Genomic DNA, 611 nt, shown 5'->3' with positions numbered 1-611 from the left:
GCTGCTGCTGCTGCTGGTGCTGCAGCTGCTGCAGCCTCTCTTCTATCTGCTGCCGTTGCTCGTCCTGGTCTCGCTCCTGCTGCTGCAGCCGCAGGCGTTCCTGCTGCAGCAGCAGCTGCTGCTGCTCCAGGCGTTGCTGCTGCTGACGCAGCCGCTGCCGCTGCGCAGCAGCATCACTTAGGGGAGAATCAGCTGGGTTTGTCATGGTTGTTGCTGCTGTTGTTGCTGTTGCTGTTTCTGTTGCTGCTGCAGTTTCTGCGGCAGCTGCAGCTGCAGTTGCTGCTGCAGCTGCTGTTGCTGCTGCTGCAGCTGCTGCTGTTGCTGCTGCAGCTTCTGCGATGTCTGTGTGGCCTCGTGCTTCAAAGAAAGCCGAGACAGCCAGAGAAGATCCATCACACCCTCTGTTGCTGCTGCTGCTGCAGCTGCTGCTGCTGCAGCAGCAGCTGCTGCTGCTGCTGCTGTTGCTGCTGCAGTGCTTCTGCAGCCCGTCTTTGGGGGGTGCTAAGGGCACGTCTATAGCTGCTCCAGCAGCAATTGGCGTCCCCGTTGTATCTGCTGCTGCTGCTGCTGCTGCTGCTGCTACTGCTGCTGCTGCTGCGGCAGCTGGGGAG

The 611-nt window shown here is 61.0% G+C and overlaps 1 protein-coding gene across 1 annotated transcript in view; it reads right to left on the bottom strand.

Annotated features, from left to right (window-relative positions):
- The window catches only part of EMH_0027710 (protein kinase (incomplete catalytic triad), putative), a gene marked incomplete at both ends in the record, with an annotated part of 13546 nt that overhangs the window by 11120 nt on the left and 1815 nt on the right, over positions 1 to 611 (bottom strand). Inside the window, one exon of the mRNA XM_013494069.1 lies at positions 3 to 611. Coding sequence (XP_013349523.1) covers positions 3 to 611 — 609 coding nt within the window. The remainder of the gene's footprint in view (positions 1 to 2) is intronic.

Source organism: Eimeria mitis, genomic scaffold, assembly GCF_000499745.2.
Source record: "Eimeria mitis Houghton genomic scaffold, Emh_scaff1021, whole genome shotgun sequence".
NCBI classification, from domain to species: Eukaryota; Apicomplexa; class Conoidasida; order Eucoccidiorida; family Eimeriidae; genus Eimeria; species Eimeria mitis.
The sequence above is the reverse complement of the archived record's forward strand: the minus strand, read 5'-3'. Positions and strand labels throughout refer to the sequence as shown.